The following is a 17,293-nucleotide window of genomic DNA, read 5'->3' on the forward strand; positions in this document are numbered from 1 at the left end:
TTTATCGTACAGAGTGAGTTAACAGACGCCTCCGCAAAAAGACAGTATCTTCATTTACAATGACAATAGTTATCATAAATGCTTAAGTAACATAACGTTCACGCTGTTCTGCTTGACTCTCTTGAAACTTAACATTGGACTATTAGGGGGAAAAAAAAAATAAACCAAACTCGTTTAATTGAAATAGGATATCTTAGTAACTGTCTTCTTGACTGGTGCTGCAGAACATTTATTTATAAATGTAACTGAAATATCGCATTTTCATCGGGTTGTCGAAAATGGCTTTGACATGCTGTTCATTTGCTTATATGTGAAGTATTTTCTTGTTGCGTTAAGGTTAACGAGAATAAAATTGAGCATGTTATGTTTTTTTTAACAATATGAGTACGATATTTGAAACCCTTACACAAAATTTCTTAGCGAGTGACTTAAATAAACTAAATTGTAACTGTTCTTTTTTTTTTACCAAGTGCTCAGAATTTATCCAAATTAAAAATTATTCTTCTTTTTTAACACGTAATTAAAAATAATGTTCTTTAAATGCGAATATATTTCCTAATTCACAGCGTTCTTTTCATGAAGTTTTATGGCGCAAAATGGTCTCAAAATGAGCGCATAACTTAGTATAATGGTTGTCTTTTAGGAGACAAAAAATGACACGCGTTCCTTCTGTTGGGAATTTGTCTTCACTTGCACATAGCTTTTTTTTATCTATTTAACCTGTCTTTTACATTAGCTGCAGTTCGACAGGCGTACCTTCTAGCTAGCAATGTTTGAATCAATTCGTTTATCGTAAATTTACATTAAGATAGCTTTTACTAATTAGACCTATATTGCGTAAATGTAAAATGAGAATGTATGACAGCTACCGTTTATACTGTTGGGACGCATCTCTCGGTGATTTTTGCTTACATGTTTACGTCACTCTGTGTAAAAATATGTGTTGGTTCAAAGTTGGGACAAAGATAAAAGTGTTTTGTAGGTTCTTTTTCTGGGTATCGTGTTTACGTGGGCAATTAAACTCTGGTATTTAGATAAGCGTAATGCAATGAAGTGCTCGTCCGTTCTGAGAAGCCCTGGGTCCGCCACACTTACCACTGACCCCGGTGTGAAATTGACTGCTTGGTTCACACTTTGACATTTCCAGTCCGGCCGTCTACCCCTCTTTCTCGCTCTCACTTTATATTGCTGTCTCTGTCGGCCATCTCGCCGCTCGCCAGTTTACCAGTTTGCCATTGCTGCTCCGTTGAATCTCCTATGGGAATGATTCGCTGTGCTGAAGCCTATAAAATGGGCTAGATCTCTGCCACAGCCAGCGCTCTCGCTTCAGTGTTCACTCCAGTTACAGTAGCATTATAAAAGCGAACTCAACCACAAACGTGTATGGTTCTGTATCATTATATACCTAATAAAAAAGGTTATGGCAGAAGTACTACTGCCCTTCTAATTTATGAACTAGTAGCCCATGTCTTTGATGGCTAATATAAAGTTTGTAATCTCCGGCATAAGTAATAATATCAAGAGACACTTTCCAAGATTTGAGCTTTATCTCGACTATTTGTACTACTGCGAATTTTGCCTAAGAAAACAAGAAAAAGTATTTTCTTCCTTTTACAGTACATCCAGAGGCCTTGTCTCGTTATACCAAGTACAAAATAAATTATTGTGATGCTACAAGGAATCAATTCCAAGATTTTTACGGAAATTCATATTTTAAGCATATCTGGTATCGAAAAAGTGGTTTTAGGTTTTGCGATTTCTCCTAAACTGTTTGACAGATTCTTTTCATATTTAGTATCTAAAAATCAATTTTTCCAGAAATGATACACTTATTACAATAATTTTAGAGAAAAAAATTGATGGATTTGTATTTGAAGAAAAACACAATGGCGAGTTGGTCCCAATTAAATTATAATATATATTCATAATTTTTTGTCAAGGTACGTGGTATGATCTGACAGATGAGACGGCGAAGTCTGAATGAAGAGAAACATTTTTGCCTAAGTGAATTTATTAATATACATTTCTTTCAATTTTTTTCCTGAATTTTTTTTAAAGCTCAAAAATTCAGGCCGCACCACGCCAGATAAACAGTAGCGTCTAATGTTCAAACATTAATTTTAATAGAGCCTTAGTTCCTCATGAGTGTGCCGCTGTAGCAAAATCCAATATGTTTAACATTTTATATCACTATTTTGTAAATAAAAAATGCTAGTCATTACTATTATACGCAGGGGCAGGTATTTATGGAGATTAATTTTATCATTTGTGTTTTTTTAATTTTGGGGTCGGCGGAGATTGTTGGAGATTGATTTGTACTCTTGGCGGAGATTAATGGAAATTTTGGAAAATACAATTATTTTGGAATTGGAGTACCGTCATTTCCCATAACTATGGTCCTGGAACACAACTATGGTCCACGATACAACCATTCAAGGAACATTGTAAAAGTAACGTAGACCGTTCGTAGATAGCTGCAGTGACTTGACTTCAAACTACAGTACAGTAAAAATATAGATCATTCAGTTCCAACTCAGTGCTCTGTGACGTCATAGCGAGCTTCTTTCGTTCTCCGTAGCAATCCAGATAGACTCTCGGAGCAGACCGCAACGCCAGACCCTATCAAAGCAGTGGTGTATGGCAAACCAGTTTAACTTCGCGTTTGCAGTACCTCATAATAACATATTAATGTCTTAGGAACTAGATAGGTACAGGCTACTGTACTTAAATAATTTTGGTATCTTTCTGATACGTTTAATGTACTCTAAGTTCATGTGGACTTATTATTAGATTAAACTATAGTCCTGGGCGGCTTGGCCTTTTATTAAAAACCCTTTGTGTCAACCCAAGCTAAATGCAGTTATTTAGTAGGTAGGCATATTTTACTTATGTAGAAAGTCGCCTGATATAACCTAGATATCAGAACTACATGTCTTTAAATAATTTTATATCTTATTTTCTAGGTTAAAGATATAGGCCAAATGAAAATGCAAGTAATTGAACCAACCCTGAAATTTCTGCAAAGTGTTCCAAAATAACTATTTGTGTTGGAAGTGAAGTTGATTTATCAGCTCACAGTCCTAGGAAAGAAAGATTGAGGAAATTAAAATTACTTTAAAAACGGCATGTACAGTAATGGCAAAAAAAAAAACCGGACCGACCCTTGTAGCTGATTTCAGAACCTTGTTCACTCATAGCTTTCGTGGTTCGAATCCTGCCTGGGAAGGAAACTTTTTTTTGTTCCTTATTCAAATTTATTCCCAATACTTTTCGATTGCAGCGATATTTTACTAAATTAACTTATTATTCCCTGAACATGAATTTTACCAGCAATCGAAAAGTATTGGGAATAAATTTGAATAAGGAACAAAAAAAAGTTTTCTTCCCAGGCAGGATTCGAACCACGAAAGTCTTAATTATCGTGCTCTGGAGCGAACAAGGCTCTGAAATCAGCTACAAGGATCGGTCCGGTTTTTTTTGCCACTATTGTACAAAGTAGGAGAAAATAGGTGGTCCGCAGGGGAATTTGTAGCGCGAGAGGCCTGAAGGCATGCACATAATTCCATCCCGGATAGTACAGTGGGCTCACCCAAGCGGCCTACGTGCGAGGACAGTCCCCATCCCTTGCCCATCTCCTTAAGGAGGACTAACAAATAAACGGCCTTCGGACGCGCCCTATTTTAGTTGATCGGTGCACGACGCTAGTTATGAAATTGCTTCAGAATCAGTCAAGTGATGAGAACGCCGAAGCTAGAGATGTTCGCAAACGATCATTGTTATATTTAAAACAGTCATTTTAATTGCAGTTAATAAGAAACATGATGACGACCATCAGTGGTGTTCGTTCGACGTTTAGCACCACAAAGATAAAGGAACGAAGGCATTACGCAGGAAAAGCGGTCATGGAAGAAGAGTGTTTTATTGAATGGATGTAGAATCTTTACTCATGTATAGAATATTATAGCTACATGTTTTAGCCTCTATTAAATTTAACACAACTTTTTCTCTCGAATGTACAGTGGATACAAAAAGTATTTGCACACCCTTGTTTTTTTTTTTTTTAATGTTTAAAGACGTAATAACGATGATTTTCTGAATACAATTTTAATAAGTAACAGCATGGAAAGAACGACTTATATAATCAAGAAAAATTGCTTATAGTTACAAAATAAAATTAGAAACTAAAAACTGAATTTTTAGATGTCAAAAAAAGTATTTGCACAGCCAGTAAATTAATAATAATAAATTCATGCAAATTACAGAAGTCTCTTTCAGTACTTCGTGTACAATCCATTGGCTTCTAGTCTTCGTGGCATGGAGTGCACTAACTTTCTTGTTGTATCGAGAGAAATTTTAGTCCTTTCTTCCATAAGAGTATTATGAAGGTCTTCTTGTTTGATATGCGGTGTTTTCTGATTTCTTTGCCCAGTTCTCAATTCGATTGAGATCAGATGATTGATGTGGGATCACAAGCCTTCTGGGTGTGTTATACAAAAACCACATCTTTGTTATTTGAGCAGTATGCTTGGGGTCGTTGTCTTGTTGGAAATAATAATTTTCACTGACACTCAATTTTTCTGCGCTAGGTGATAAATTATGGCGCAACAACTCAATATACATTCTGGAATTCATTATTCCATCAGTTATTACTAAATTTCCTACCCCAGAGAATCCCATGCAACCCCAAACCAAGATATGACCGCCACCGTGTTTTACTGTGGCTGTAAGATTTTCCTTTTTCAGTTCCTGATTAGGTCTCCGCCACACTGACTTTTTTCCATCAGAACCAAATAGATTGTACTTGCTCTCGTCGGAAAAAATATCCTTGTTCCAAAATTCAAACCGTTTCTTCCTATTAGTTTCACTTATGTAGGGCTTTTTGTCGGAGTTCGGGCATGGAATTTAGTACTATGCTAAACTTTCCTGATAGTATGAGGACGTTGCCCGACGTTGTGGAAATGTCAGCAGCTAAGGTTGCAGCGCTTCGTAGTGGACCTTTGATGACAATGTGGAGTATTTGGCGTCTCTCTTTCACTGTAAGAATCTTTGGTCTTCCTGTTCGCGGTTTATTGTCTGTTGTTCCGTCTCCTCTTACTTCTTGCACACATAACTCACAGTAGAAAAAGGCAGGCACAGATCTTTTCCAATTTGGTAGTAACTCTGGCCTTGCGAACGTTGAAAAACATTTCTACCCCGCACGGACTCTGGTAGCTCTTGTGCTTTCGGACTCAATGTCGCTTATTGATGTTTTTTCCTTCAATACACATACCAATCCCCACTATAACATCAAAATATTTCATTGGATGGGATTCATCCAATAAAATACGACTTATCCATTGAGAGTTTTAAAGCGCAAATACATTTTTTATTACAAGAAATTTAAATTTTCTGATTTTCATTTCAATTTGTAGCTGTAAGCAATTCTTATCACGTACATAGCTCTTAATTCTCTTTGATATTTATTTAAATATTAAGAAAAACAAAGGTGTGCAAATACTTTTTGTATCCACTGTAAGTGTGCACTATCTTGTTTCATTAAAAATTATTTTTTTATAACTTAATATTCTGTATTTTTAATTCAGTCTTAGAATTAGTCATCTTCATTTTCTTCCGACATTTTCCTCTTCCTTTACGTTTAAAATTTAATTTTAAGAACACGATTTGCACGCACGTTCGTATAGTGAGTCAGTCTCTTTTATTTTCCTACCGTTATCCGACACGTTCCCTCTGTCTGCACTGGCTAAAATGAAGGCCATATAGCACAAGTAAATTTGACTTACCTCTGATCCTCACAGAAGGGAGTTTCCTGCTGTGTTTGACAATCGATACCGGCAAGAATATCTTTTGGAGTGATCATGTGATTGAAATTAAGGTTTCTTTTCTCAAGCACTGCCATCCAAACTTGTGTTCAGCCACATTTGAGTATTGCTTTAGGAATCCTGTAATACGTGAACTGTTTCCTTTAATGTTAATGGTATTTTAAGCAGTAAAAATACTACAACCATCATAGTTAACTCGATTGTGCAGTTCCATAAAAAATGGGCCCGCCTGAATTTTCTGAATTTCTAAGTTCAACGTATTGCGCATGCTCAATGCTCCAATGTATACCTACATATGAGATCGCTTTGGCAGTTATTTAAATTAATTTTATGTCGATTGTCGTAGTAACTAGAAAAGCATTTGAAAAGTAGCAATGAAAATTGAGCTGTTCTTAATAGTAGATGATTATTTATAAATCGTACAATAAAAATAGAATGATGGTAAACGAATTTGACCTGCATAAAAAATAACATTGGAGGAGTGATAGTAGGAGGAAGAGAATGAAGTGGATAAGATTTGCTGATGATATACCTACATATGAGATCGCTTTGGCAGTTATTTAAATTAATTTTATGTCGATTGTTGTAGTAACTAGAAAAGCATTTGAAAAGTAGCAATGAAAATTGAGCTGTTCTTAATAGTAGATGATTATTTATAAATCGTACAATAAAAATAGAATGATGGTAAACGAATTTAACCTGCATAAAAAATAACATTGGAGGAGTGATAGTAGGAGGAAGAGAATGAAGTGGATAAGATTTGCTGATGATATGGCGTTGTTAGCAGAGGAGATGATACTAAGGGATATGCTACTGAAGCTAAATGACAGCTGTGAGCAGTATGGGATGAAGATAAATGCAAATAAGACGAAGACCATGGCCATAGGAAGAAAAACACGGAAGATAAATTTGCGAAGTCTAAATGAGGCAGTAGAGCAAGTGGACAGCTTCAAATACTTGGGGTCTACTATAAGCAGTAGTATGAGTTGCTGCCAGGAAGTCAAAAGAAGGATAGCAGTGACCAAGGAAGCTTTTCGAAAAAAAAAAAAAAAAAAAAGGAGCATCTTCTGCTGACCTCTGGAAAAAGAATTAAGGAAGAGACTAGTGAAGTGCTTTGTGTGGAGTGTGGCATTGTATGGGGCAGAAACATGGACATTACGACGAAGTGAAGAGAAGCGAATGGAAGCATTTGAAATGTGGGTATGGAGAAGAATGGAATGTGTGAAGTGGATAGACAGAATAAGAAGTGAAGCTGTATTGGAAAAAGTGGGTGAAAAAAAATGATGCTGAAACTGATCAGGATGAGGAAAAGGAATTGGTTGTGTCACTGGCTGAGAAGAAACTTCTACTTAAGGATGCACTGGAAGGAATGGTGAACGAGAGAAGAGTTCGGGGCAGAAGAGTATATCAGATGATAGACGACATTAAGATATATGGATCATATGAGGAGACAAAGAGGAGGACATAAAATAGAAAATATTGGAGAAGGCTGGGTTTACAGTGAAAGACCTGCCCTTGGGCAGAACGCTGAATGAATGGATGAATTAATTTTTAAGATCTCTTCTCAAGTGTCCTAATCCTGAACTTCTTTCTTATTTTCAGGTTAATTTCGTTCTTTTTGTGTTAGTTACGAAATACCTTCCTGTAATACTATTCAAATGATACTCTGTTGAAAACCGTTGTTGCAACGTTGTGGTATGAATCGTGCTCTGAAAGGAGGTTCAAGAGTCAGGCCATTTTTTTTCTGCAACTACTCTGACCAAGTGTTAAATATATAGCTATTGCGTTACGGTGTGTTTGTTGTGTGTTGTATAGCCTAATAATGCGTGTATATGTACATTTACACACAATAATTGTTTACGAACTTTATTTAGTAAATGTTCACATATTTAACTACGTGTGGTCCCCCTTGTTTTTTAACATTAATATTCATAGGTTATGTGTTTTTGCTGCACTCAAACACAACGTCAATGATAAAATAAATATTTCATATAAATTGGATCATACACGTACTTTTCCATTACCACTATTGTAACAACATATTTTCAGTTCCACATGTCCGTATACCTGTATGATTATGTACACGATATACAGTGTCAGGGATTAACACTACCGATAAGAAAGTTTTATAACTCAAGATCTAACACATTTAACCAAATGTTGTTCAGTAAATCTCCACATTTGCACCTCGTGTGCCTCGACAGACTTCATGAAGTCGGAAATGTAGCAACAATAAATAGAATAACATTGTCGCTAACATAAAACTTAACGATTAAGCATCTATAGTCTGTGCCGTTCGAACTGGCGGCTCAAGGTCAAGCAATGAACTGCATTTGCCATGCGTGCTTACCCCCACTCCTGGACCGTTCTCCTCAAGTAACGTCGGCTGGACCAGTGGCGCGGGATGTTAGAGAAGGAGCCCAGACAGAGCTTAGGAGAAGGGGTACAGTGTGGAGAAGAGGAAATGACCTTGATCCGCCAATTCGAAATGCACAGACTATAGATGAAATGATGAGGAATGGACTTACGGTGTTGCCAACATAAAACTTGGCGAGTTCCTCTGTCCCCTGTAGCAAATATCATTTAGATAAACTTATTAGTTACTGAATTATGAAACTTTCTTACCGGTAGTGTTCGTCCTGGACACCATGTATATTGTTTAAAAGAATGTGCGAACACCGTTAATCTGCAGTTTGCTACCAGTGACGTATGGGAGCTATGCCGTGCCATTTTTTTTTTTTTTAGGTTAATGGCCAAAGCAAAAAGGTACAATGTTTATGTACTATGAAGAATAATAGTTCGTTCATGGATGAAGATGAGGATGGACAAACCTACGCACACTTAGGCCATATATTCGGGAACATTGTACTATTCCCAGAGTTAAATTTTGACGCAGGCGATGACTGACTGGTAAATTTTGCTTGTAGCTCTCATTCAGGGACAGGGTTCTTTAAGTGCCATAGATCTATGACACAGACCTCCCATCTATGTTCTTTCTGAAAAGGTTGTGCTAAAATTTTCATCTCCCTTCAAAATTCACCTTCCTCGGCTGATTTTAATTAGCGAAGCTCGGATCGAGTAGCATGTATGATAAGATAACCACAAGACATAGAGGACAAAAAAATATTTGGAAAGCATAGGTCTACCAAGTAGTAGACGTCGAACTATGAAATAAACTGTTTTCCATCTGTCATGCTGATGCTGCTTAGTCTGCAAACCAAGTGATCTATTCAGTATTTTATAGTACCGGTACGCCTACTCCTTCAGTTTATCAGTTTGTATTTGTAATTCGTCAGTTTATAATTCGTCAGTTTATGAAATATAAAGAAGAAACAACCATTAATGTGACCTTTTGAAAATATATTTGTTATGAACCCGTGACATATTGAACTTTGTTTACATATATTTCAATTTAGAAATGTAAATATTAGTAATGAATTGAGTATCGTGGAATAAAAGTGACATCATTGAGCCTAGTATCCTGCTTTGAATAAAAAATAGCATGTAAAACGCTGTACGTAAAAAAAAAATTGAGAGCAAAATTTTCCATCACAGTGTCGTTCGTAATTGGCTTAGAGTGTGTTGTTATGGCAACGAAAAGCGAGACCTGTGGAGGCACTATCGAATGACTGGTCATACAAACTGGAACTCTTATTTAGAGGAGCTGATCGAAATTGTGCCCTTGTTCAGAATAGAAATGAGACTTGTGCACCGAGAAATTATAATTATATTTACCTCTTCACTGTGTCATCACTGTTATTCAAAGGCGACAATTTAATAAAATTCGTTTGCAAAATTATGTAACGTCAAATATTACGTAATCTATAACATAGTCATCGGTGATCTACTCATTGCCATGCTTGTAGTGATTACGGTTCAAACTCTGTCGTGGCTTCCTTTGGAAAGAAAGTAAGATCGGGAACTCGAGTTGTAGATTACGGCACGTACGTAAATATGTAGAGTTTATTATAAAACAACTTCCTGAATGTACAGGCAAAGTAAACAAAAATACAGTAATAACTTAGGATTTAAGTATGCATACAATTAATGTTGAAAAAACTAAATTAATATGAAATTAGAGATCAAAATGTTACTTCTAAAAATTATTATTTTAATGTACCGAAGTACATATGATATTTCCATGCAGATATTCTGCGTCACCATACGATGAAAGAGTAATGGAACGGAGAAAAACTCTCTCCGGCGCCGGGATTTGAATCCGGGTTTTCAGCTCTACGTGCTGATGCTTTATCCACTAAGCCACACCAGATACCATCCCGGCGTCGGACAGAATTGTCTCTGATTAAGTTCCAACTCTTGGGTTCCCTTTAGTGGCCGCCCTCTGCACTACGTCATAGATGTCTATGAACGTAGGACCGAAGTCCACACATGTGCTGAGGTGCACTCGTAATGAGTGACTAGTTGGCCGGGATCCGACTGAATAAGCGCCGTCTTAAATCACGAAGTGATTTACGCATATCATTATTTTAATGTACCGAAGTACATATGATATTTCCATGCAAATATTCTGCGTCACCATACGATGAAAGAGTAATGGAACGGAGATCGTTCATCGTATGGTGACGCAGAATATCTGCAAGGAAATATCATATGTACTTCGGTACATTAAAATAATATATATGATATGCGTAAATCACTTCGTGATTTAAGACGGCGCCTATTCCGTCGGATCCCGGCCAACTAGTCACTCATTACGAGTGCACCTCAGCACATGTGTGGACTTCGGTCCTACGTTCATAGACATCTATGACGTAGTGCAGAGGGCGGCCACTAAAGGGAACCCAAGAGTTGTAACTTAATCAGAGACAATTCTGTCCGACGCCGGGGTGGTATCTGGTGTGGCTTAGTGGATAAAGCATCAGCACGTAGAGCTGAAAACCCGGGTTCAAATCCCGGCGCCGGAGAGAGTTTTTCTCCATTCCATTACTCTTTCATCGTATTATATTAATGTTTTTTTATATAGCCTATAGGCAAGGACCCTGTATTTACAATGATAACAATGCTTTTGATTTTGTTAATGAGTAGTCCGAAACTTTTTCAAATTTCCACAAAATAGCGTGGTATAGTGCCGCGTGCTCCCACCATCAATCCAAACACCTGTATCTCGGTTAACTTGTATTTGGCTTTATAGTAATCCAACGTAGGCTCCTCTTCTCGTTGTTCACTTCCTCAGACTGACCTGACCTTTGTGATGTTCAGATCTAATGGAGAGTCGAGGATGTATCCTTTAGAACAGCGGTTCCCAACCTTTTTCGACTCGTGAACCCCTTCCACAACGATCTGAATTGGGTGAACCACTGACTTTTAAATATACATACAGTAGACATGGATAAAATTTAATTTCAAGCAAAAGTTTTAATAATCTTAAATTAACTTAACCCTTAATGGTTAAAACCTATAGTTACTTTAGTTACGGCTTAAAAGTTACACAACTTGTAGGCTAGTTGCAATAATAAATACAAGTTTTCATTGTAATTACTCACCTCTTCCTTAGAATTCAGAGAGAAGGTTGCTCCTGCTTTCCATGGCACAGAGCTTTGGAGTCAGGAACCACAGAAGTTAAATAAAGTCTCAAATCACTTTCAGCACAAAGTCTGTTTCTGTATTTTTTTTAAAATAAGGTATATGAAGAAAATTACTTTTCGCACAAATATGTCGATGAAAAGGGCAATAAAGCCGTTATGGCTTTATTCGCTAACACTGGGAACTCCTTTAAACTCAACCAAAAACCAATTAATGACAAAGATTTATAACTTTTCTGTAACTGAGGAATCATTGGACATTTCAAGAAGCTGCTCTTTTTTATCTACGCATAATGTGGATTCTAAAATTGAGATTTTTCCAAGTCCCTTCAAATGTTCTTTAGCCATGTTCTTGACATTTTCGTCCAAATAAAGATGATTTTCCACCAGGAAGTCGTGAAGGGTATCAAAGCACTCGGTTTGATTGCTATTGAAACACGTTTCTAAAAAATTAAGTTTTTTAATGAAGGATTCGATACATTCTTGCACAATATAAACGTATAAGTTTAAACTTAATTTTTTTAGAAAATGTCTGCCAAATAAGCTAAAGTCTGAAGCCAGATTTCATCTTCCATGCACTTTGCTTGGTGGAAGGCATGGCTGGTGAGAAAAACGTAAACTTCGTCTTTAAGCTCATGCAGTCTGGAAATAGTTCTACCTCAAGATAGCCACCTAACTTCAGTGTGAGACGATAAACACTTATAAATGCTTCCCATTTCGTCACAAAGCACTGCAAAGATGCGGGAATTTGTAGGGCGAGCCTTAATAAAATTAATTATTTTCACTGCATCGTCCAGCACACATTTCAATCCATCGGGCATGCGTTTAGAAACAAGAGCCTGTCTATGAATGCAACAATGTGTCCAAGAAGTATTCGGCGCTACCGATTTCACTTTGGCAACAAACCCAGTATAACACCTTGTCATAGATTTCGCACCATCTGAACAAATGCCTACACAGCGAATCCAATGTATTGAATTTTCGCGAAACTATTCGCCGGTTAACTTAAATATATCTCTTCCCGTAGTTCTGTCTTTTAAGGGTTTGCAGACTAGTAGCTCCTCTTCTACAGACTCCCCATTAATATAACGGACGAAAAGTAACAAAATGGCTAAATTGGCAACATCAGTCGATTCGTCAAGTTGAATCGCAAAAGAAGAACTGGCACGTACTCTTTCCAAAATGTCACTTTCGACATAATTTGCCATGTCTTTAATCCGGCGGTTGATCGTATTGTCGGACAATGGTACCATAATGACTTTTTTGTGAAAGATTCTCCAAGCATGCACTGTACTACATCATTTATACATGGTCGCACTAAATCTTTAGCTATTGAATGGGGTTTTGCAGTTTTAGCAATTCTGTAGCTAACGCGATAAGACGCTTCAAGAGAATTCTCATTGTCACTGTTTGCAGCGGATACAAAAGTAGTTAAATCATTTTTCCACTCATTAGCTTTTAGTGTAAAAAAATCAGCAGATTTGTTTACATGGGTGGGGTGTTTAGTTCCTGAATGGCGTTTAAGTAGAGAAGGTTTCAGACTAATGTTAGCAAGAATGTCTGCACAAACAAAACACACTGTGGTCTTGGACAGTCCTTGTCAAATATGAAAATCCAAACCTAATGTAATTATCATCGTACTTTCTTTTCTTTACACACGGTTTACTTTTTTTCGGATTGACACACATCACTAGAAGCTCAATGACCTGTTGACACAACACCAACTATTTTGTTAAATCCTGTTTCCCTTTCAAACTTCCACTTTTCAACCAGTTATCCATTTTAATGTGAAACGATTCTGATACACAACTGACAACTTTCTGCATTTGCCACAAGGAAAGAAGAAGAAGGCTATTGTTGAAAATACAAAATTAAATATAAGTTTGTTGAAATTCCACATTAACATCTAAAATCAAAGGCCTGACCGCCATGTAATCGTTCTTTAGTTGGGTCACTGTACTGTTGTTAGTATTGTTAGAACACACAGAAGCTGGCAGACTAAATTTCCATTGAAGCGAAATCAAATGCATTCCTAACGTTGTTACATATGTTTAAATCAGGCATTCGCTGTAAATATTAATTTATTGTGGAAATAAATTCCGATGTTATACATATGTAACAAGGGGCATTATAGGGTTAATTATTATTATAATTATTATTATTATTATTATTATTATTATTATTATTATTATTATTATTATTACAATGCCGCAGAAATTAAGGAAACAATAATAGGCCTAACCTCGAAACCCGCCATTACGGAAAAGTTTTGGCGAACCCCTTGAAATATTTTGGGGATAAGGTGATTCTTGTATATAAACTATGCGTATGTGTTTATTTATTTATTTATTCATTTGTTAATTTTATTTATTTACGTATTAATACATTCTTTCATTTATTTATATATTTACTCTTTGAATTTTTCAATTGGAGACAATTGTATACAGAGTGTTTCAGAAATAAGTACCGAATTTTTTAGGGATGATAGATTGAGTTTGGTTATTCATTTTAAGGATAGGAACCTGGTGTCCCTGATGAATCTCTCTTATTCTATGTGATGCCTAAGTTGGCATAGCGTACTCTGGGGATAGGCAGCAGTAGGTTCTTTAGAATGAAAGAGGGAACAGAGTAGGCTACTTTTTAACATCCCACAATGGTATGGGGTTCGAAGCACAAGATGTCAACTTTGGTTAAGAAGAGAAGACACGAGAGGTGAAGATCAGTTTTATTAAGTTTACTTGAGCGTGACTCAGAGAAGGTGTTCAAAGTGTTCGCCGTTGTTCTAACGACACAATTCTGGTCATCGGACCAAGGACCGTTGGACATCATGTGCGTTATCGCGAACTTTACTTACTACTAGGTCTTCCTCAGTGTCTACCGGATTCTGATATACCAAAGCCTTCATGTATGCCCACAAATAAAAATCAGGATACGTGAGGTCAGGTGACCTTGCTGGCCAATAAACCGGTCCACTACATGTACTCCATCAAGAGAGCAGTCGGCAGATAAGCTACATAGCATTACGTAGTCGAAAGGTGGCTTACCAGTGTAAACAAATGAAAGGTGCTCTTTTCAGTGCCGGCTGCCTATCTTCCAGGCGGATAGACAGCATGTTGACATTGGTTAGCGAGAGAATGGGTCGTCACGGACACCGTGTTCCTATGCAAAATAATAATAATCACCTAGGCACAACATATCATCCCTAAAAATTCGGTACTTATTTCTGAAACACTCTGTATGTAATAATAATGAATCAATGACACTACAATCCATGAAGGGCCCAAGGCCTATCAACCTACTTCTGGCCTTATGTCCACATGCGTCAGCAGAGATGACCTATCATCCAGCCAGAACGGGGGTAACATGTTGTCCAGCACAATGATTCTCCCTCAGTCGTTGTAGCTGATTTCTAAACCTGATTTTGCTACCTATTGTAGCTCCCACTAGCCGAAATTTCATAAGAAATTTCTTTCTCATGAGAACTAGAACCAGCGCTCATTCCGTAACGCGAGTCAAGGCATGATGCCTTAGACCACAATGCTACGGCGCGGAATTTTGTAAAACAGTTTGTATGTAAATTTGTCAAGTCCTTTTCTTCCCCTAACGATTTTGATTTGACATATAATAATATAAATGGTTAACTTCTCTGATACAAACTACCTACTTTCTTTCTCAAGAAGTACATTTTTTTTTACCCAAAAAGGAATAAATGTTTTTAAGCAAGGATCGTCGGATTGATTGAATACCTAGGTTGACAATAAAATTCGTATATTAGTTAGAGAAATCTCTATGCCTAGTCGGACTAGCATATCAAAATTGACATTCCATATCAGGGTTGCTAAACTGCATTTCCATTAGAATCTCAGTCGATTTTTTCTTCATCACAACACTTTCTCTTTATTTTTCTTATGAAGAGAGAGTAAAGTAAACGTGATTAGGATTAATTTAAACTCGCTTCTGCATTTTAATCGTAAATTTGATGAACAAAGGCGATCCAGGTTCAATTCCCAGCCTATTCATTGAATTATTAGTGAATAAAGCATACGTTATATGTCTACATTGTTTTTTTTTATTGGGATACTCCAGTTTTTCTTTTTGAGTCTATCAACGTTCTTCACCTACCCTTCATTTCATCTATGCTGAGGTAGGCCTAAGCCTGGAGGTAGTACGGATCTACGATGTAAATACAAAACTTGGTACTCCGTGTCCTTGGGCTTATTGGATACTCATCTGGAGATGAGACCTACTGTAACATCCCTATCTAGATTGAAGCAGGATGACCCGCCTGTCAGCAATCGAATTCACGATTGCCACCTAGGTCACTTGTCTGGATCAGTCATCACCATCACATATAACCACAGTCAAGTATATACAGTCACGAAGCTCAATACGTAGTAAATATGCATCCATAGATAGTTGCTAACCACTAGGATCGCTAATATCGCCTCATTACAGACAATGCGAAATAGTACCTGCACAGTCTATTGTTCCTAGCACCCTCACAACTCAAGCTTCGTGACGTATATACTAGACTGTGATATAACTGTAAGGCCAACATGAGCCTAAGAGCATAGAGTCCGACTTCAGGAAAACTATCTGTACTTTGACAAGTGAGCAGAAGAGCTCTCAACTTGCATTGGTGTGAGTGCATGCGATGCTTACTTATCACTTTTAAAAGTGCATTAATTTAATTACTTGCAAACTGTTAAGTTACAAGCATAAACATAAAATAATTTATTTCGTTATTTATAATTGAAATTTCCTTAGTGTACTTCTTCTCACATATGTAATTTCTTTGTTTCAGTCCCTGGAAAGTACCAGGCGGATGATAGCACTATGCGAGGAGGTAAGTGTTGTTTTTATTAAATTTGTTTAACAATAATAATAAATTTTACCACGGAAGGTGTAAAAGTGAGATGGACTGGTATGACTTACACTTGAGGGTTCTTATTTCACTGAAGAGTGTTGTACAACTGGAATAACTTAGAAGATAGATTTCCTGAAATAATTTATTTTGAACTTGAACATAGAAAGACAAATTACTTTTCGAAACATTTACAAACCTTCTGCCAGAAAAAAAATCGCCCTCTCCTAGATAAATGAGATCATTTGTCCTTTGAATTGAGTTTTATGCAGGATCTATTATATTTACTGGTACTACACGGTAATTTTGGGAAGCCTCTCTATATTTAGGCCAAATATAAACTGTAGATTTAACACGCACTTTTGTGAGACAGTACCTACTTAGAAAGTTTACCTAAGTTTTATTTCGATTTAAAATTAGGCATAGCAATAAATTAACAGGGTGTAGAAAAAACATTTTTGAGATTTTGCATGGTATAAACGCTTCAGACTTGCATCTTTATGTGGACCTTGCTGGTGAACTATCAACTCAATTTTGTTACGTTTAATGTACGCAATTCATTTTACGAAATTTCGGACATTTTAAAGTTTCACTGAACCGAAAACTCTACCTTATTTAAATCTCTGAGGTACAAAATATACCAAAAATAGTTATTTAATGATTTGATAAAACACTATATTTTGAGCCAACGGTGTAGTTTAGGAGTAACGAGCGAGGCTCGTGTTACGGAGCTGTGCTTAGGTGTCAGTTCGAATCGCACTCGGGCTGATTACCTGGTTGATTTTCAAACGCTTTCCCCAATTGTAAAGGGAATGTCAGATAATTCCTTGGTACTTCTTCGGATTCATCTCGCCAAATACCATTTCACTATGAATGCCATCTGTGCTACATAACTGCGAAACTGATGAGCGTCGTTAAATAACCGATAAAACCACTCTTATCGATTTTTCCTCCCTTAACTGGTAATTAGTTTCTAACAATGCAATGTAGGTATTTAGTTTGGAAAAAAAAACATTCCTTTGGAACACGAGTTTTAAATACAGACGCTGTTACATGCATGTACTTGA

At 36.8% G+C, this 17,293-nt stretch overlaps 1 protein-coding gene across 8 annotated transcripts in view; it reads left to right on the plus strand.

Annotated features, from left to right (window-relative positions):
* The window catches only part of Snap25 (Synaptosomal-associated protein 25kDa), a 377,629-nt gene that overhangs the window by 269,279 nt on the left and 91,057 nt on the right, over positions 1-17,293 (plus strand). For all 8 annotated transcript variants that reach the window (XM_069815603.1, XM_069815606.1, XM_069815605.1 and 5 more), the window contains one exon: positions 16,167-16,208. In XM_069815603.1, coding sequence (XP_069671704.1) covers positions 16,167-16,208 — 42 coding nt within the window. The remainder of the gene's footprint in view (positions 1-16,166; positions 16,209-17,293) is intronic.

The sequence above is a fragment of the Periplaneta americana genome, chromosome 17 (genome assembly GCF_040183065.1).
Source record: "Periplaneta americana isolate PAMFEO1 chromosome 17, P.americana_PAMFEO1_priV1, whole genome shotgun sequence".
NCBI classification, from domain to species: domain Eukaryota; kingdom Metazoa; phylum Arthropoda; class Insecta; order Blattodea; family Blattidae; genus Periplaneta; species Periplaneta americana.